This window comes from Dipodomys ordii, unplaced genomic scaffold (assembly GCF_000151885.1).
Source record: "Dipodomys ordii isolate 6190 unplaced genomic scaffold, Dord_2.0 Scaffold126, whole genome shotgun sequence".
In the NCBI taxonomy this organism is placed as follows: Eukaryota; Metazoa; Chordata; class Mammalia; order Rodentia; family Heteromyidae; genus Dipodomys; species Dipodomys ordii.
Genome location: NW_012267342.1, coordinates 5,812,535 through 5,831,363, shown reverse-complemented (window position 1 = coordinate 5,831,363; position 18,829 = coordinate 5,812,535). Strand labels below are relative to the sequence as shown.

At 33.4% G+C, this 18,829-nt stretch overlaps 1 protein-coding gene across 1 annotated transcript in view; it reads right to left on the bottom strand.

The window, feature by feature from the left end:
- Positions 1–18,829, bottom strand: part of Lrp1b (low density lipoprotein receptor-related protein 1B) — a 1,500,426-nt gene that overhangs the window by 123,038 nt on the left and 1,358,559 nt on the right. Inside the window, exons 68-74 of the mRNA XM_013030060.1 lie at positions 18,519–18,648; positions 16,725–16,831; positions 15,602–15,734; positions 10,192–10,314; positions 3,881–4,006; positions 3,081–3,218; positions 1,168–1,302 (exon numbers count right to left, since the gene is read on the bottom strand). Of these exons, the coding sequence (XP_012885514.1) occupies positions 1,168–1,302; positions 3,081–3,218; positions 3,881–4,006; positions 10,192–10,314; positions 15,602–15,734; positions 16,725–16,831; positions 18,519–18,648 (892 nt within the window). The remainder of the gene's footprint in view (positions 1–1,167; positions 1,303–3,080; positions 3,219–3,880; positions 4,007–10,191; positions 10,315–15,601; positions 15,735–16,724; positions 16,832–18,518; positions 18,649–18,829) is intronic.

Genomic DNA, 18,829 nt, shown 5'->3' with positions numbered 1-18,829 from the left:
ATTGAAGATAAGAGTTTCATGAACTTTCTTACCTCTCCCAGGTACTGGTTGTGATCCTTAGATCTATCAGTCCCTTGATTAGGTTTACAGGCTTGAGCCACTAATGCCTGGCCACAATGTAGTATTTTTATTCATGCGAGCACATCCTAAGGCTTGAACTCAGACCTGGGTACTGTCCCTGAGTTATTTTGATCAATGTTAGTGCTCTACCACTTAATCACAGCTGAACTTTTGGCTTTTTGCATACTTAGGTGGGGTGTTGTAGCTTTCTTTGCTGGGCTGTCTTCCAATCATGATCCTCAGATCTCAACTTCCTGATTAGCTAGGATAATATGCAGGAGCTCACTGGCACCTGGTCACATGTAATTTTCTAACTGAAGAGTATCAGAAAGAAATAATATAGATACAAGTGCCTATATTTAGCATAAATAAGCCAGACAAATAGTTTGGATTCAGCTTTAAACACAATAATATATAAATATAAATATCCATTTTATGTGGGGAATTTGAAGGACATATATTTAGCACTATCATTTGTGGGTCTATAGTTAAGCCACAGATATAAAACATACTGACATATATGAAACAAATATGAGATTCTGTCCATCCTTCACTGAGCATTTTGAAAGAAATTCACAAGCATACTGACTTTGAATTTAAACATTCACACACACACACACACACACACACACACACACACATACACATTGTGTTACAAAGGATTATTTAAAACATAGTGTTGGGACAGAAGCTCATAATTTTCTAAGTGTTAATTAGCTGTTAGAGCATTGGAAATGCCACACACAAGAGAAATAGGGCACTATAAATATATTCTTTCATGAAGTGAGTCTAATTCTCCAATAGTTCCTGAAGCAGCAATTTTGTTATTTGCATTTCAAAACAGAACTTTCAGAGCACAATTGAAATTCCTGCAGGTCTGAATTTGCTACAGAAAAAGTGCTTTGTAGTATTAGAGAGGTTAGCTTAGCTGTGCAAACAAACAGGCTCTTGACCCCAGAGACTCTCCCTCTCTTAAGTGAAAGGTATCCCACAGATACACAGCATTTTGATGAAAATCAATCCCCTGTCATCTTGCAATTTAGCAGCCTTGGGAGTCCTTTATAACCCAAAGATTTAAGAGCAAGCTGTTGAGGAAATGTGCTGTACCTTCACACTGTCTGTTTTTCATGTTTCTCTGAAATCCAGGCTTACAGCGACAGAAAACAGATGTTTTTATTTGATGACAATATGCATCATCCCCACATGGCTTCACATTATCTTCACAGGTGTATTCACTGGGAGCTAGGATTTAAAAATATGATCAAAACTCATATAAGTCAGAGTCCTGAAATGGAGGTTTTATTTTTAATTTGGAATCATATTTAATTATCACATGGATAATTATTTTTATAAATACTTTTAAGCCTTTATTTTGTGTAAATGTATAGAAGTAAAGGTAAAATAAACTCATTAACATTAAATATAATTTGCAACAAGCTACTGACAGCTGATATACTAACAGGTGTTATCAGGCCCTTATCATTGTAAAAGAAAGGACTGAGTCTGTGATTCCAATGATAGGCTATCTTTACAATGGATTCATTTATAAGTACAACTTTTTTAGGAGCTACTTAGAGATGTGTACATTCAGTGTTAACCTACATACATACACTAGTGAATTTAATCAAAGGGACTCCCACATTAATCAAACTAACAGTCTAAATTAGCAGTTTGTTAAAATGTTTAGCTTTGGATACACATGAGAAGTCACATTTGAGTGTACAAAATGCTCCCAGGTTCATGGGTTGCAATGATGTAAAGAGAGAATATGAAAGAGCTATTTGTCATTTCCAGAAAAAATACTTAATTTCCTTGTTTTATCTTCCATTCAGGAAAACATTTTAGAGCTCCAATATATGAAAGTGATATAATTAAAGAGATACCATTTAATTACCTCCAAATTATTTGAACAAATCTAATTTTTTGAGAAATGAGAACTGTAATTATTAGAATTGTAACTATTATTAATTCTCACCAATTCGTAAATAGGTGCACATGTCTGTGTTTGGATGGTATTTGTTATTTAGTGAACAATAACTCAGATGCAAAATTGTGAAAAAAGTAAATATTCAAAATAGGAAGTGTGTTGTGACATTCCTAGATTTCTGAATTTAGTCATAAATGTTTGAAATTCCTGAATGCAGAATATCAAGTGCCAAGCATTAAACACAAAATTATATCACATAATTTCTAATAAGTATCACAGCATGCTAAAAAAAAAAAGGGTAGTGTGGAGATGGGAAAGAAGGGATGGTAGGGGAAAAACAAAGGTGGAGGCAACAATGCTTGATAAGAAATGTACTCAATACCTTGTGCATGTAACCCCTTTGTACAGTATTTTCACAATAAAAAACTTATTTAAAAAAAGAAAGAAAATGAAATAGTTTTAAATAGCAGTGGATTAAAAGTTTTCAGCAATGAATAAATTATTAAGCCCTTTGCCATAATTCAACCAAGCATCACTCTCTGTTTGCAAAACTCAAAAATATTAACTCTATACTTGTTTAAGTAGCATACTAAGGGATAAAGAATAGTTTTTGTTATTAAATCCCAAATTTAAATATCACGTGTTCCTCTGCAGCTCTAACAAGGAAATTCATTACGAAGTCAACCTCTTCCACTTCATGTTTTCTGAATTTAAAGGGATACTCTAGGCAGGTTGCTTTGGTAAAGAGCAAAATTAAGCCTCTTTTAAAAAGAGCAAGCTGGGCACCAGTGGCTCATGCCTGTAATCCTAGCTACTCAGGAGGTTGAGATTTGAGGATCCCGGTTCAGTTCAAAGCCAGCCCAGGCCAGAAAGTCCGTGAAACACTTGTCCTCAATTAAACACCAGAAAACCGGAAGTGGCTCAGCGCTCTCCTTGAGCCGAGGAGCTCAGGACAGCACCCAGGCCAAGAGTTCAAGTCCCACAACAACAACAACAACAACAGAAAGCGAACGTTCCCGAAGCAATATAAGTTTCGCCACACAGAAGTGTCAAAGGGGGGTGGTATGCACCCATATTTGTTTAACAGACTCACTCATTTTGCAGCCCTGCTCATCAGAACCATCTCCGCAGTCATCAAGCCTGTCACACTGCAAGTCCATGGAGATACACTTCTTGTTATTGCAAGCAAACTCATCCTTCCCACAGGGCCTTGCCTTAGACACAAGCTTACCTACCAATTCAATTGAAAAATGTGGTAATTATGTTACAGAGTCAAAACTAATGTATGTAGCAAATTGTATGTTCAAGATTTTACTACATGCTATGGACAGCTTGAGACTGTGAAGCTTTCTATAAGCACTGGAACTAAGTGAAAAATTGGAGCTGAATTTTAGCATGTTCATAAAAGTATTTTTCTGTTTTTTTAAACAATGGCACATAAGAGGGGATGTTTTCGAAATGATAGAAACAGACACAAAGGAGTTCAGGTTAGGTTTCATCTCCAAATGGTTTTGTAAAATGTTACCTTAAACCTTTAGATTAGGAGTTTTCAAACTTATGAATTTTGGAAATGGGATTGTGTGTACATGCAATCTATGTAAGTCCACTGTCCTCTGTCAACTATTTCAAAACTATTTAAACTAAGTTGTTTTGTTTATGATATTAGCATATTCTGAAAAAAGTTCTTTCATAGGGATTCTGGCTAAATCCACAGTCCTCTGCTGTGCAAAGGAAATATTAGGTTATTTTCATACACTGTCAGAAGATCAAGTGCCTGAAAGCAATATATTCAGATATGCCAGATGGAAATTTTCCTATCACTTTAATCTCTCAGATCATTCTCCCGTTTTACATTTGCTACCAAATTAATTATTTCTCATTAAACAGATTTACCACTGCAGTGATCTTCATCTGAGTTGTCCCCACAGTCATCAATCCCATTGCACATTTTCTCAGATTGCAAGCAAATTCTATTGTTTCCACATCTGTGAGGTCTTGTGGGTGGGCAAAGAAATTTGACTGGAAGAAAAGAAAAAAAAATAAAACACAGAACAAAACAGAGGCAGCTCCTTTGCATGTAAAGACTTACAAAGAATACATTTTGTCTTTTTTCAAATTAATAATTTAGCTACTATAAATAAACTTTTATTGTGAAAAATGCCTACTTGTGCATACTAGAAAATGTGATAAAAGAAACGTATGAATCAAGTTATCCATATGAACAGCAGAAAGGAGCACAGCTGAATGGAAAGAAGGAAGGAAGGAAGGAAGAGAGGAAGGAAGGAAGGAAAATGTTTTGTTTTCATTTCCAGATGCTTTATGTTAGCTGATTTTCTTGATGTATCAAATTGTACAACATGGCAACAAGACACTTAGCTATCTCAATGAATAATTTCAGAGCACAGAGCCTGAACAAGCACATATTTCAGACCTCACATTGAAAATAGTCCATTTAGTGGGAAAAAAATCATCCAACAATATGGTGTCTGGGTCCTTATAATCTGTTTAAAAGAATATATATATATATATGTGGGCTGGGAAGATGGTTCAGTAGTAGAGTGCTTGCCTTGCATGCATGAAGCCCTGGGTTTGATTCCTCAGCACCATATAAGCAAAAAAAAAAGCCGAAGTAGCACTGTGGCTCAAGTGGCAAGCACTAGCCTTGAGCTGAAGAGCTGAGGAACAGTGCCCAGGCCCAGAGTTCAGGCCTCACAATGAACCAAAAAACAAAACAAAACATAATATATATATATATATATATATATATATCAATCATAAAAATATTTATACTACTTTTATATTTATACTAATTGTTATTTAATAATATCTATACTACTGCTTATATAATGAACATTTATAATAATGTATTTATATAATTGCATAATATAATCTAATAATATTTATTCACTATATATATATGTGTATATTCCCTCCTATCATCTCTTCTGCAACCTTCACCTCCAAAGCAAGTACAATATTTATTTATCTTTACATGTAGAAAACTCTGTTCCTAGTGGATACACACACACACACACACACACACACACTTCGTCTCATATGTAGTAATTTATTTATAAGCTACTATATCTTGAAGAGTTTTCAGTCTTGATTTAGTTCTGAAATAACAGATTGAATTGTAAAACATATTCTGAGGAAATTCAAGTTCAAAAAATACGCCGTTCAATCCTTTATGATTTCTGTCTGATCTTTTCTTCCTAAACATGAAATTAATATCATTTCTTTAGTTCAGTTAATGACACTTTCGAAGAAGAAAACAAATAATTGTTTTAAATTCTTCCTTATTGTTCCCTTGATATCATACTACACTCACTTCTGTTATAACCATAATACTTCCACTCTTTTTTTTTTTTTTTTTGTCAATCATGGTGCTTGAAATCTGGACCTAAGTGTTGTCCCTCAGCTCTTCGGCTCAAGGCTAGTGCTCTACCACTTGAGACACAGAGCCACTTTCAGTTTTCTTTCCTGTCTGGGCTGGCTTTGTACTGCAATCCTCATATCTCAGCCTCCTGAGTAGCTAGGATTACAGGCATGAGACACCGCCACCTGGCCTGCTTTTATTTTTTAAATCTTAGCATACTTGTTCTCCACAATGATCTTCAAAAAGACACACACATAAAAAAAATCAATTTAACACACATCATATTGACAGCAATCTGTAACCTTTAATATATAATTTGGGACACTTCAGAGATGCTTATAGACTTTTCATTAGCTTTTCCTTACTGCTTCTACACACTGATAACTTTTAATCAATCATCTTTGTAATGTACTATATAACAGTTCCTTTAAACATACCACACTTTTTGCCTAACCATATTCATTTAACTGAAACCTCATTCTTTTTCCTAGTGTACTCCTTCCCTTTTTGGTTTTTTATAGATAAATATGTGTTTATTTATTTGCTTCAACCTCATCTTATTTTGTGTTTGAAGATAATTAAGATTCTGACAAAAAAACTTTTAGAACATTATTGACATATGTCCACATTCCATCTTATGTGTACATTGCATTTTGAAAATGAAATGTAAACAAATATTATTATTTTAGAGTCTGGATAGTTTATCATACCTGTATTCCAACACAGTTCTCTGCATTCAAATTCATTCCAGCATCCTAGATTACATCAGTATTTACATAAGCACATCAAAAAATATCTGCCATTCTTGTCTCCTTGAATTACTTATAATTAAATTTCTGTTGGATTAATCTACCTATACTTCTACTTTCCAAAAAGGTTGTGGGCATTGGAGATTTAAAATAGAATTATCTTCATGATACAGCCAACAAGAGTTCTGTTTTGTGCACATACAAACATTAACCAATGCACATGACTGCAGCCTGTTTTTACCATTTTCCAAAAAATTCTCAAATTTTCACCAAACCTCTGTTTCAAGATTGTAATTTAACAAGTCTCTTTATAAGTGTCCTTCCATTTTATCTTGAACACTAGTCTATTACTATGTCCACTATTTTACTCTTTACTTTTTGTCTTTATTTTCATTTCTGATGGTATTTATTAGCCTACACCACACTGAATACTCCTTTAGTACTCTTCTAGAAACCTATATTCTTTCCAGTAAGCTGATTTTTCCCTTTCTCTTTTTCATTTTTGTTTGTCTAATAAAACTCTAAACTTAGATGGATAGAAACCATCTTCCCTCCCAACATCTGTAACTGGAAATTCCGAGATGAGCAAGCTGCAAACCCCATCAGGGTCACCCAGTAGGATTAGTCATTAGTGTTACTTGGAGAGCTTAATCACGTCCCCTACCTCCTGCCATAGGTATTCATATATGTATCCTTTCTAAACCTCCCCAAACCACACTTTAGCCCTCTTTATGTGAACAGTTTTCCTATTGAACACCCAATGGAAATGCAAAACATGGAAATTTTCTAAAAGTATTAAGAATTCTCAAATAAACATACCTATATATCATCTATCAACTTGTCTCATTTTGTGTGTGTGTGTGTGTGTGTGTGTGTGTGTGTGTGTGTGTGTGTGTGTGTGCCCTAGTCCTGGTACTTGAACTCAGGGCCCAGACACAGTCCCTATGATTCTCCATTCAAGGTTGGTTTTCTACCATTTAAGTCACAGGTCCACTTCTGGCTTTATAGTAGTTAATAGCAGTTAAGAGCCAATCTTGAGAACACTCTTGCCTAGCCTGGCTTTGAACAGCAATCCCCAGATCTCAGCCTCCTACCTAGCTAGGGTCAGTGGAAAGAGCCACTAGCTCCATGCATGTCTCACTATTTTTTGTTAAAGGAAGAGAATTACTAACTCACATTCTGAAGTAGTTTTTCTACTTGGTCTGAAACTTATTCTTCTGTCTCCTCTGGCATCAACTCTTCTTTTTTGAAATATTTTTTGCCTTGGAGTCTTTGTTCACAACTACTTTAAATCTCCCTTTTACTTTGTAAGCTAATTATTTTGTTATCCTCTGTCTGATTTTCTTCTGACAGCTCATATTCATGATATTAATGATTCTCAATAGCCTTTCATAAACTCCTTTTATGATTTACTTCCATCTTTTATAAACCTTAAAACTCCATATGACATGGCACCATATTTATTCTTATTATCAAATTGATATTATAAATCATTTCTTTTCTTTAAGGTCATGAACCAAATTGACAAGGTCTGACTGATATCTTTACTTGAAAGTCTCCTAAATACCTTCTCAGACAGTCAGCACTCTATACTTACACAACTTACTTCCCCTAAATTCTCCTTCCATTCAAATGTACAAGTAAAAATACCCTCCTATATTCGCATTAAGCCATGGCTTGCTCTGCCTTTTTCTTTTTCTAAAATACTGTGTCATACTCTAAAATTCCTCTGGCATATTTTCCAGTTATATGTCACTCTACTCTAAGTAAAATACAAGTATTTTTCTCATTTCCTGAAATGGAAAATAAATCCCTAGATTGATACTTTCATTATTTTTTCTTCATAAAATGTATCATAATTTGAATAACTTTTGTCATCATAAACCTTGTGAAGTCAAACTGCAACCTGTTTCTTCAACATTATATCACAAAGTAACTTCTAGTTTACCAAACATTTATTGAGCAAATGATTTATACCTTTCATATGCTGCCATTTGTCTTAGATTCCAAAGACCAAGTTAGTTGCCTTATTAAGTGTGTTATCTACTCCCTTTGTTTAATTATCTCATTGCTTGATAAAAATGTATGGAAATTATCCTTATTTACCAAACCAAAATACGAGCGCAACAACTATGGGTTGTTTGTTGATTATCAGAAACTGGCACAGAATAGTTTGGTTTATTCTTTTTTGTTCATTATTTAGAGAATACTTTATTAGTTTCTTATTACCCATGCTTGAGTGAAATAGAGGGATGACCAGAGAGATCTTACAAGCTTTATCAGTTGTGACATGAGGAGAGTTCCTGAACATAAATTTCTATACTAGTAATGGATGCATAACGGTATGGAAATGGAATCTTATACAGTAATTAATTGCAAGTATTCCTAATCCATCCAGTGGCTTTCTGGTCAGATGAAATAGTGAATAGATTAGAAAATTCATGGTTTATACATGGATATACATGGATATACATGGATATACAAGGTTATACATGGATATTGGTAAATGTATTTTAATATATTATGAACAGGAACAATATAATGTTTGATGATGTTCAACATAATGCAAAAATTAGCCTCATAATTTATCAGTTGTATTAATAGAAAATAATACCAATGCTTTTATCTTTTTCTTCTTTTTTTTTTTTTTTGGTCAGTCATAGGGCTTGAACTCTGGGCTTGGGCGCTGTCCCTGCGCTCTTCAGCTCAAGGCAAGTGCTCTACCGCTTGAGCCACAGTGCCATTTCTGGTTTTCTAGTGGTTTATTGGAGATAAGAGTCTCACTGACTTCTGACCGGGATGGCTTTGAATCGCGATCCTCAGATCTCAGCCTCCTGAGTAGCTAGGATTATGGGCATGAGCCACCGGCACCCGGCTTTCTTCTTAAATCTTAAAAGAGCTACTATGTTGTTTTATATTTTTACAACGATAACAGTAGACAAATGACCATCATATATATTATCTTAATTTTAAGCATAGAATATATATATATATATATATATATATATATATATATATATATATATCTCCATGCTGTGTTTTCATTCATTCATTTCATATGCTACATTATGAAGTGACATTATCTTTTTTGTAGTGACAGACCTGAGACATAAAATCGAGACCTAGGTACTGTCTTTGAGCTTTTTTGTTCAAGGCAAACACTCTATCACTAACTTAAGACACAGATACACTTTTGGCCTTTTTGGTGGTTAATTGGAGATAGAGTCTCATGGACTTTCCTGGCTGGGCAGACTTCACACTACAGTCTTCAGATTTCAGCTTTCTGAGTCACTAGGATTACAAGTATGAGCCATTGGCATCTGGCTGGCAGTTATCATTGTTTTTAAAATTAAAAATATAACCATATTCCTTGCCAACATTATTCAAAAAGAATGAAGACTTACAAAGAAGTTTATATAAGTATGAGAAATCATATATTTTTTGTTCTCAAATGACACATTTTATTGAACAAATACACCCTTAACAAACTTCAGAGATAAAATTATTTTTAAGATTTTTAGATTTACTATTAAATAAGTTTTGTCTACAGAAAATTTTGAATTTTATTCAAATAATATAAATTAACACATATATATATATATGTGTACCTATGAAATTTCTATTTATATATGTATCTATACTTATGTATGTATAATTCCTCAGACAAAGTAAAATTTGATGAATTACCTATGTGAATTTGTTATCTTATTGTTGATATTATTTCCATTTATCAGTTAAAACCTCATTTCAGTATTAAATCATAATTTTGTATGTATCTTATTCAATTCAGAATATCAGCTTATTTTAAGTCTTCCAAACTAGTTTGTAATCTATTTTTGGATAGTGAGGATATGTGCTAGTTTTGATTTAGGACACTTACTATAAAGTCATAAACTTTGAACAAAGTAATCTGTGCATTACCTTGAAAAAAAGCTGTTCTGTGATAGATAAAATAGAATTTTATCTACAAAGTCTGGATAGTAGAATTTGTGGTTTGGTTTAATACTCTATTGATCGCTCTGGTACTTTAGATAAACAGATAGAAGTACACTCTAGAGCAACATACAGCAACTTACCACACATCTCAGGGGCTTCATCAGAGTTGTCTCCACAGTCATCTTCTCCATCACACACCCAGAACTGCAGTTTGCAAAGGGAATTATTGCAAAGGAATTCATCAGCTCTACATACATTTCCTCCTTCATTTTAAGACAGAAAAAAAGAGAGAGCATTAACAACATTAGAAAATAGAAAACATATTTCTCTATATTTTCTTGTGCTATTTAATATTAGTTTCCAGCAGGATATTAAGAACAAGTAATATGACATTTTAATTCATTTAAAACTATATATGGTTTATAATTCAAAGCATGCTCTTTGATACTATTTTCACAAATATTTTGTTTAGCAAATAGTGAAATCAGGAGATTTTTAAAAATGGACATCTTCTAATTTATGGTAAAAATAACAAAAATTCATTTTTGAGATTATTTTATTAAAATTGTGATTTTGTATATACTATGTATGTATGTATGCATGTATCTATCTATCTATCTACCTATCTACCATCTATTTTCCTATTTTGCCAGTACCAGAACTTGTACTCAGGGCCTCATTTTCATTCCGCTTTCTCACTCCTAAATAGCACTTCCCCACTTGAGCCACACCTCCAGTCTGGCTTTTTGCTACCTAATTGTAGATGGAATCTCCTGGGCTTTCTCTCCATGCTGGCTATAAATCATGATTTTGCAATTTTCAGGCTTCTAATTACCTAGGATTAAAAGCGTGAATTACTGACAACTTGCATATTTATTTAGTATTTGAGACAGAGTCTCACTACATATGTCATAGATGATGGTAGATTATAATGTGCTGATCCTGCCACAGTGTCTAGTTTGTCTGAATTATGCATCATCACATCTGATTTATTTTATCTTCTCTTTTCTTTTGGTGTGGGGGGATCAAATCCAAGGTCTGACATATTTTTGGTAAGTTATCTATAACTAAGCTAAATCACTAGCCTAAAAGTTATTTTATTCTAGGTTAGACTATGTTCTTAGAGTTGTTAGGTAGTCCTACATATGAAAAATGCTAAATAACTGGTAAAATGCTTCTGCAAAATCTGAGAAAAAATTTTATAAACAGGAATATTCCTATATCTTTCAATATGCTGTCTTTCCTTTCTCATGTTTTTGTTTTTGCCGGATGCCATTGTCTTAAAACTGTTATCCTAGCTACTCAGGAGGCTGAGATCTGAGGTCATGGGTTTGAAGCTAGACTGAGCAGAAACATCCCTGAAGCTTATCTCCAATTAATGAACCAAGAAACACAATTGTAAGAGTGGCTCAAGTGGTAGAATGCCAACCTTGAGCCAAAAAGCTAAACAAGAGTATGAAGGCCTGATTTCAAGAACCAGTACACAGCAAAAAACAAAAATTAAAAAAGAGAGAGAGAGAGCAATTTATTAATTATTATTTCAACAAAAACATCAAGAATAAACTAAAAAAACAAAAATACAAATGTATTCACCATTTTCAACATATTCAAACAACTAATAAATTCAAGTTATGTCTTTGGATAGAGAGCAATGCATTTTCAAAACATCAATGATTGGAGCATTAAGAACTTTAGGTTCTTGCTGCCTGTAGAGAAGCCTATTTATTTCCGAAAGACTGAGAATATTCATGTGGTTACAAAAGAACAACTTCTATAAAGTAATTTGTAAGCTTACATTTGCAAATGGCAAATAGCAACTGGGGAAAACAATTGTCATTTAGAATGAAGATAAATAAGATTCCTTCCATGGAGGATGTTGAAATAAAGCTCATGATTTTTATTATTGCTGAGAGTTTAAATGTGTGGCCATTAAGTAGGAGACAGATATGATTTTTGACAGTTGAGAAATACAACTTTTAAAAAAATGGAATTGTTAATGATAGACATGAATAGGGAAAAATAAGTAGATTCCTTTTAAATATTGGAGTAATAGCTAAGCTTTGACTAAGGAATTATTTAAAGAGATAGTAATGTTATTATTGATAAGGTTTTCAAAAAAGAAGCAAAGCAGAACTGGTAGAATTTGCATTGTCTCTCTTGTGCAACAGTCAAAGGACTGGACAATTGCAGGTCTTTGGTGAGAATACTCAAGGGGCTATCACCATGAAAGACTTCTTCCAGCCCACATTTATCTTGGGTATGCTACTTTAAAATTTCAGCAATACTAAATTCTAAAATGATACAATCAAAAAAAGAACTCTCAAATACCCAAACCTATACAAAAAAATATATTACCAGTTAAAAATTCATTCTCCCCAAATAATATAAAACATAACATACACTGCCTTTAGTATTAAGAAAACTAAAGACACAGGTATACATTTGGAGTGAGTGTTGACTCAATTCAAAATCGAAATTAGTGGATCATGAAGAAAGAATAATTCAAGATTCCAATGACTAAATCTTATTGAATGTTGTTTTACAATGGATTAAACTCAAACAGAATTTGTGAACTCTTGACCTACTTGAGTATTTGAAAAAATTCTATTTGTAGCAAATCAGTCTTGTTGACAGGAAAATATGAGCTCCCTAAGGATTTTACTTAGATAGCATTGTGATTTTCTTGGTAAGAGAATTGGATACCATTTTTGTATTAAGAAGAGAAATATAAATTAAATTATAATTGAAACAGAAAGGCAAAGGTTTGCCTTTAGCCTATTAAAGACTTCATGTTGTATTGAAAATAAGTTGAATTTCAAAAAGGTATCTCAGAGCTACCATGAAGTCCTGAGTCTAACTTTGAAAGCTTTATTTTGAAATGACATGAAGCAACAGGAACAACAGGAAAAGGTGTAATTTAAAGAGACTGGCTGTATTAAAATTCCAGTTACCTAGGCATGTTCTTCATGAGCTCAACATGAGGTTATTAAAAAATAAGTAAATTACATATTAGTTAACAATGACATGTCTAAATTATAACTGAGCCGTTGGCAGGTTCATAGAAGGCCAGTCAAGTGAATTGTCACAGAAAATACACACCCACCATTCTGGTCATAATTATATTAAGGGAAGCTTTAATATATGATAGTATTTTATGGTTTATATAAATAATTTGAATAATTTTGATGTAGTGATTGCTTAAATAATAGCCTTCAGACTTTTCTACCAAAAATGTCAGAAAAGTAGAACAAAGTCTGGATGCTCAGGCCAATAAGAATATGCACTGTTCACACCTAGTGCCCAGGCCCAGAGTTCAAGCCCCAGGACTGACCCTCCCCCCCAAAAAAAATGCACTGCGTTCCCTGAAGCCATATATTTTACCTTAAAAACATGAATGGTTGACATAGAAAAAAATATATTAAGTGAAGTAAGTCAGATGGAGGGAGACAAAAATTGAATATCTTCTTTCATGTGAGGTAAACAGATCTAAATTACAAAAATATATGTAAATATATACACTATTTGCATTGTACTCACAAACTGACAGAGTGAATTGAAACCCCTTTGAATAAGTATTTAAAGATAATTGTTAAAATGTATAAAGTATAAGTGTTGCTGTTGTATTGTATATGAGGTTGTTAGTATTTGAAAGTAAGCAAAGGCAACCCATTCAATTCAAAGTAGCTCTCTTTACTTCCAAATTCCTCCACTAATCACTGCTAGCTCATGTGTCCAAATTTGAGATGAATGGTAATTTGTTTTCATAGAATTCTTTTTTTTTGTTTTTGATTTCCTCAAACCACTCTAGTAAATTAAGTATTAAAATTCCAAACTTTGTCATAACTTAAGGTAAATCTATACATGATGAAAACCTCAACTTCCGTGCTATTTCTTTTGAACTTAATTGTTAAATGGGAAAAAGACCTAAAGAAAGTACAAAATGTGAGTGGGTAAGAGAGGAGGGCAACTTTGACATATTTGTAAACGATACATTTAGGAACTCACAACTCTTTTTCTGAGTAAGTTTAAATAGTAGAATCTTTTCAGTTCTCTTTTTCTGAGTGAGGTTAAATAGTAGAATCTTTTCAATTCTGAAAGTCCTCAGATTATTAATTTTTTATTAATTTGGCCACAGTGTGAAACATAAATGAAATAGCTGAGTATAAAGAAGGGAAGGTAAACTATAACTATTCTCTTCTGACCATTACTTTAAAATTGATTTGAGGAGCTGGGAAGGTGGCTCAGTGGTAGAGCGCTTGCCTTGCATGCCTTAGGCCCTGGGTTCGATTCCTCAGCACCACATAAGCAAAAAGAAAAAAGCCGGAATTGGTGCTGTGGCCCAAGTGGTACAGTACTAGCCTTGAGCTGAAGAGCTGAGGGACAGCGCTCAGGCCCAGAGTTCAGGCCTCACGACGGGACCAAAAAAAAAAAAGATAAAATTGATTTGATTCTTTATTACCATGAAAACTTGAGCAAAGACTGGCATAATCCATTGCTTGAGGTACAAGTAAACAGTATGTTTTGGAGTGTTTTGGAGTCAGTTTACGCAATATTGTACAAAGTAAGACAAGAACAATGAAGCTGCAAGTTAGAATAGTTTATGCATTTTTCCTTATATGACTATATATAAATAGATATATTTAAATAAGATAAACTTTGAATACATATCCAAAAGTGTATCCTTGAGTAGAAATACCTACTATCATGTCTGTTGGCAATGTTGCAAATACTCCAAAGTTAAATTCTTTTGAGAAAATTTTGTAAGTAATGAGAAGAAAATGTGTTTTAAATAATCCATATAACAATATCAAGATAAAAAATTGTAGTTTAGGATAATTTCAAGCTTTGGCCCTCAGGTTCATCTCTTTCATTAATTCTTATTAACTCCAAGTAGTAACCATTGCTGCGCTGACTGTAGTGATTTACAAATAAAAACTCATTACTTGTCAGAAGGGATCTTTACATAGTTAAACATAATATATTACTGAATTGAAGATTGTTTTCCAGAGAAGCAAAAAATAGAATTTTTTCAATAGTAAAGACAATTGGAGGGTAAAACAAAATCTACATATCATACAACATATGGTATATGTTATATAATACATAGCATATAACAATCTAGAATTACAGGAACTATAAATGTGCTCTCTTCTTCAGAGTTAAGCAAGAAATGCAGAAAAAAAACTTACACAGAACAGAAAAAAATTCTCTTTTAATAATGGCCCTAATTGCTACTTTCTCTGTATATTTCACATATGCCTAGCAATGATTCATCACCAATCTGAAGGAAAAATCATGCTAGATACTCATTAAACTCTTGGTTTATTTATATTTGGTTTACTTTTGTCATACACAAAGTAGGATCATAGTCTGTTTGAATGTAATATGGATTTTATTTATTCAGAGTAGACTGTCCCACAATCCCAGCAGAGAAAGAGAATTTCATAATCACCTTATTCTCTGCTCCTAGCTCATGTTTTATATGCTTACTCATTCCAGTGCCTCAACGACTATTCTGTCACATCTGGGCTCACCGGATAAGTGCCTTACCTCTGTCACAGTTTGCTTCATCACTGCTATCCACACAGTCATGAGTCCCATCACACAGCCATCTAATTGGAATACAGTGGGCTTTATTTTTGCATCGAAACTGATCTTCCTTACATTCAGTCACACAGTCCATCTGTTCAAATACAAATGGGCACTGGTGTTTTCATTCATGATAATGATACAATCACAGGAAAAAAACTTGTGGCTTTTAACATCAATACTTTATAATCGAAGGAGATTTTAGGTTTTTTTTTCTTTCTTTTTTTTTTTTTTTACTTTTTTTGACTTACTGAGAACAACTTACAATGGGATTTTTGCATTTACACACTATACAGACCTAGGTATTTGCTGAACTAATTTGCACTCCATTTGTTGGTTTAGTGTTTTATACAGTCCTAAAAATGAAAGTGTGTTTGATTTTTCTTTCTTTTTAACCAGTCCTGGGGGTTAAACTCAGGGCTAGGGCACCATCCTTGAGCATGTTTGTGTTCAAGACTAGCACTCTTCCACTTGAGCCACAAAGCCACTTTGCCTTTTTCTGAGTAGTTTATTAGTGATGAGGGCAAAACTGTGTTTTTTTTTTCTTGCTTGCTATTGTTTCTAACGTATTTATATGGTACTATGAGATTTTTTTGTTGATATGTATGTCCCTCTCCCGCAGGTTTTCACTGCATTTGATGCTGGTTTGGGGAGGGGAAGGGAAAAAACAAAATATTTAAATAGGGATACAGGTTGACCCATAGAAGACACTATGTTGAAAAACGAAGTTTACAATTTAGGCAGGGGTCAGGAGGTGGGAGGTGTAGTAGAGGAGATGGGAGGGAAGGTATGGTAGGGGAAAAACAAAGGAGGAACCAACAATGCTTGATAAGAAACATATTCATTACCTTGCTAATGTAACTGTAACACCACTGTAAAGTATTTTCACAATAAAAAACTGATTAAGAGTCGTATGGACTTTTCTGCCTAGTCTGAGTTTGAACTGTGATCCTCAGATCTTAGACTCCTAAATAAGTAGGATTTCAGGCATGAGCCACCAGCGCCTGCCTTGTTTTTATTCCTTTTACTTTCTTAACCCTACTACATGTAATTCAGAGATTATAATGCAATGATAGATTTTTACCTCATCTGAACCACCAGCACAATCGTATTCTCCATTACATCTCAAAGACGCTGAAATACATCCTCCACTAGCGCATATATATTCACTTGATGAGCATGTAGGAGATGCTGAAGACAATTATAAAGTTAAGGTTTAGATATAACAAAGAGAATGACTACTTTGTGGAAGCAAAACATATATATGAATATGGAAAAGTGAAATTCTAAAAGATAAAAAGAATACCGTATGTTGTTTTAACTATGTTCCATTTCTAGTCTTAAGGACTTATTAAAAATGTGCTTTCTATAGCATTAAATATGCTTCAAGGATATAATAAGGTATGCATTAAGGATGTAACTCAAATGAAAAGGACCCTGGGGAAGTATCAGTGTTACCCATCTCTTCCAATCCATAGCATTGACTGAGTTTGTCACAATCATAAACAGTTGGAAAAAGAAAAGCCTCAAGCTATTTTCAAAACTGTGCAAAAATTAAGCAATCTTTGAGAGTGTCAATTCATATTTTCATTTTTAAGATGAAAGTGAGAATTGTGTCATTCTCTCAGATTTAATTATATTTACTTAGCTCTATTGGCATGAGTTCAATAATGAACATATTTTAAGATAGTTGTTTTGAGGTTTTTCCACACGACCCTGTGCATAGTTAAAATAGCCTAAAGAATTTACAGTATTTATGATTCAGTAATTAAAAATACATTGATAAATACATTAATAGTACTCCCCAGGTCTCATTAACATAAATATTTGACAACTGGTTTTGTCTGTGGGTTTGACGATTCTAAGATTGAAAACAAATCACCAAGCTCCTGGCTTTTACTGAAATACTATGGAAAAAATATTTGGATGATGATGTTGTGATCTGGATTGCTTTGCCAAAGATACTGAGAAGCCTTTCACTAGCATTTTTGAATCATTTTAATTGTCAGTTTGCCTAGAGATTTTGCATTAATAAAACTATAAGAACATGTAGATTCAGTAAGAAAGATACAGTTCATTGGAACTATGGTTCAAAGTTATGTCACTGGGGCAAATAAATATGTAATCTTTGTATTTCTGACCTAGTCTCTCACAGCAATATTTCTGTGATCACACAGAAATATTGCAAATAGGTTTTTTTCCAGGAGGGAGGGTATATGAGTAAAATAATTAAAATATCTAGGTGAAAATTTAAGTGTTTATATGAGCAAATTTATAGAGCAATATATGTATGTGTGTGTGTGTGTGTGTGTGTGTGTGTGTGTGTGTGTACAGAGATGTGAAAATTACATGGGCTTGTGTGGACTTCCTTTTTTTTTTAATTTTGGCCCAAGACTTAAACACAAATAGTACAAGCATGCTTCTTGCCAGGCTCAGTAAAGCTATTACCTTCTAATATACAACCTCAGTTTCCATGAGTGGAACTAGACCTTTACCATCCATCAAACATATTTTATTTGAGAACTTTGAAAAACAATTTAGGTTGTGTGATAAGATAGAGAAAGCAGAAAATGAGGGAGGGGATAACACTTATGTACATAGCTATAACCCCTCTGTACCTCATTTTCACAATAAAAATATAAAATATATAAAAAAGACAGTAGAAAATCAAATTTAGATGCATAAGGCTTGGAATCCAAACATGAGTAATGATCTTATCTGCTAATGGAAATTTAAAATCGTAAGAATCATTCATACCAACACTTCAAATTATTTATTTGAAATAGTAAATGAGTACTTGTGTCATGTGATTGTTTTCAGAGTATTGTTGCTCAGAGTTAAAGTCCATCAAGTTAAAATGTCAGCTCTACCATATTACCTGGCTCACAGTTTTTCTCATCTTCCCCATATTTACAGTCCTGGTGGCCATCACATTTCCATTTTTCTGATATACACTGACCATTGGAACATTGAAATTGATCTTTGGAACAACTTGTTTCACAATTTCTCTGAAAGACAACACCAACAGAATTAAAATTAATGTTTTTCATAAAAGATCTACAGATGTAAATGACAACTAGAAAAGAATATGCTCCAACCTAGAATTGTTGAATTCATGTGTACCACATATAATTTTCAGTGACATTGCTAGATATGAATAAAAAGCAAATGACTTGGATAAAAATGCTC